Genomic DNA, 3,103 nt, shown 5'->3' with positions numbered 1-3,103 from the left:
TTGGATGGGTTAAATGCAGAGCACAAACTCCTAGTATGGGTAACTGTACTTGGCTACACATCATGTCACTCTCAATATGAAATTACAATGGTTATTGCAGACTTTTGATGTTTTGCTGTCTAAGAATGTAGTAAGTCATATACTAGGTTTGGTAATACTGCAATCTCAAATTTACCAATATCAAATTAAAAAAGTGCACAATAACAGATCAATTCTATAATTAATATATAGAAATAAAAAATTGAATACATGCATAAAAATATAGTTTCATACATTGTCAAGAGTCATATAGAAAAAGGGTCTAATTCTTCTTGTGGGTAACCACACATCCATCCACCTAATGTAGTCCCACCCTGAAATAATAATTTACTACATTACAAAAGAAATAAAAATAATGCATTGAAAACTGAATTACTCTGCTTTTGTGGTAATTTGCACGTGGATTTATGAAAGCTGGGTTACGGCACAGAAAAAAAAAGGAAGTTAAGGCTCTCAGAAGACTATATAAGTCCAAGCTCTGTTTGGTCCATGACGGTTTCTAAGAAAGCTCTCATCATGTATCTGTTGGTGGTGGTCATCTCTCTTCTGCTGAGCTCTGTTCCCGCGAAGAGTCGTCCTGTTGAGGTGAGAACAAAATTCCTGAAATGGAAAATTATATCATCAGCAGATTTCCATTGGGAGCATTTATTTCTTTTTTTCCCAAAGGGTTTCTAATATACATGTGTTTAAAATCCATAAACAGGATTTCATCAAAAATATTTCTAGGAAGACTGGTAAGACGCACAAAAAGAAAAAAGATACTAACTTGCAATTTTGTAGTGTATTATTATTAATTTACTGTTTCATGTCTCAGGTAACATCACTGAGAAAGATGATATGCCACTGCCAAATATAATTGAGACCAACCAAAATGCAGGTAAGAATATGAAAGCTATATTATTTAATACTATAGACACATCTTTTGTGTAGCAGTTCACAGCTTATTCCTCGGCTTCTGTCATCCTTAAAAATATTTTATTATCAGAATCAACATACTGAATTATTTTGTGCATTATACTATACCCCACAGGACAAGGAATGGATGGGCCCTTGATCACGTTTGGAGATATCGCCGAACCAACAGGGTTCCAGAATGCAGATCCATGCACAGCTCGTGGATGCAAATGGCGGAGAAGCAAAGATAAACTAGTCTATGTGCCCTACATGATCTCCAACCAGTACTGTAAGTGACAACGATCACTACTTTTAATTTGTATCTCATTTGTGTCACATGTTCTGTTTAAGAGTTTACTCTTGCTACAGCTCCAGAAGAAGTACATGTGATTAAACAAGGCTTAGACTCCTTTACGGCGATTTCCTGCATTCGATTCGTACCACATGATGGGCAGAGGGACTTTCTCCACATACAATCTGATTCTGGGTAAATCTCTGGATTTAGGGCTTCTTTTTGTCCCATTTCTGTATATATAGTACATGTGCTTTCCCCAAACATAAATATACAACCTGATTTCTGATGTGTTATGTATGATACACAGATGCTATTCATATTTGGGGCGCCAAGGTGGAGGACAGGTTGTTTCTCTACAGCGTCGTGGATGTGTCTATGACTATATTGTTCAGCACGAGCTCCTTCATGCTCTCGGGTTCCATCATGAACAGAACCGCAGCGACCGTGACAAACACATCAAAATCCTTTTTAAGAACATCATACCTCGTAAGTTTCTTTAGAAAAAAACTAAGATAATAAAGAACAAAGAATAGATAATACATGTTACATTTAGTCACAGTAATTGCAGTCTAGATTCAATTTCACTGTGTATTTACCTGGTTTACATTTATAGTCTTTAATACTTTTCTGTGCACTGTAACAGAACAGGAGCACAATTTCAAGAAAAGAAAAACCAATAATCTGGGAACCCACTATGACTACAACTCTGTGATGCACTATTCAAGGTAAGTGTTCTTGTAGTTCAGTGCAAATTTTATTATTTATCTATTTATTTATTTGGGATATGCTAAAAACTTAATCATCAGAGCTTACTGTTGCTTCTTTATGTGTGTGGTTTTAGGTATGCGTTCTCCAAGAACAACGAGCCAACTATGATTCCCATTCCTGATAGGAATGCTGTGATTGGGGAAGCTCGAAAAATGAGCCCCAACGACATCCTGCGGCTTAACAGACTCTACTGTCGTATGTCAAGCCTTTATTATCATTTGAATTAAAACAGCTTTCTCTGCTGAAAACACCACCTTGTTTACATGCTGTTCACTAGCAAGACTTTCCGGGGGCAAGATGCATAAACTTAGCCTCTACATTAAGACAGAGTCTTAAGTACAAATTTGACCAACTAGCTAGCTGTTAGCCAAGGAGTAAAAATCTTATTTTTGGATTCAATTTAGACTAATCTATGCTTTTATGTAACTGAATATATATATATATATATATATATATATATATATATATATATATATATATATATATATATATATATATATATATATATATAGCCTAAATCTTGCAGGCTAAATTAGTAAAACAGGCTGGTGGTCTTCACAGTGAAATTTATAATTATTGTAACTCTTGTCATAACAAAGTCTTGTCTTTCTTTCCATGTTCACTGCTATCCCCCCCCACCCCCCACCCCCTAGGTTGAAGTGCTGCCAGGCTGGATGAAGGATGTGTTTAATGACAGTGTTCATCTTCTTTTTTATCACCTTTTTTTGCACCACAGTTTCAAATTATTTTACTTATCTATCTTTTAAAATTCAGAGACCTTAAAATCATTTTACAAAGTTCCAGTATCAAAAGTTTGTAACAAATCAAAAGCTGGGGTGAGTGAGTAGTGTGAACTGAAAATGCAAATAAATAAATAATAACACTCCTATGATTGATTGCTTCTGTGACAGAATTGTTCTTTATTAACCAACTTATGTTTATAACAGATTTTCTCTTTCTTTCTTTTTTTTTTTTTTTTGTATTTCTTTTGCAGTAGTGGTGAATCCTTGTCTTGATATTAATATCAGTAGTTCATGCATAAGAAAGAACCAAGCACTACATCCATACTGTATGTACATACTGATATAATAACCATAATATGTTCTC

General features: G+C 34.8%; 1 protein-coding gene across 1 annotated transcript; it reads left to right on the top strand.

Moving 5' to 3' along the window:
* Positions 1-500: 500 nt before the first annotated feature.
* LOC132097542 (hatching enzyme 1.2-like) lies at positions 501-2,874 on the top strand. Its single transcript, XM_059503330.1, has 9 exons — positions 501-624; positions 743-773; positions 854-916; positions 1,076-1,222; positions 1,303-1,420; positions 1,536-1,714; positions 1,872-1,953; positions 2,070-2,191; positions 2,650-2,874. The coding sequence occupies exons 1-9, from the start codon at positions 529-531 to the stop codon at positions 2,652-2,654; spliced, it is 843 nt and encodes a 280-aa protein (XP_059359313.1). The 5' UTR covers positions 501-528; the 3' UTR covers positions 2,655-2,874.
* Positions 2,875-3,103: the final 229 nt, after the last annotated feature.

Source organism: Carassius carassius, chromosome 2 (assembly GCF_963082965.1).
Source record: "Carassius carassius chromosome 2, fCarCar2.1, whole genome shotgun sequence".
Lineage (NCBI taxonomy): Eukaryota > Metazoa > Chordata > Actinopteri > Cypriniformes > Cyprinidae > Carassius > Carassius carassius.
This window is presented reverse-complemented; position numbering and strand designations above follow the sequence as displayed.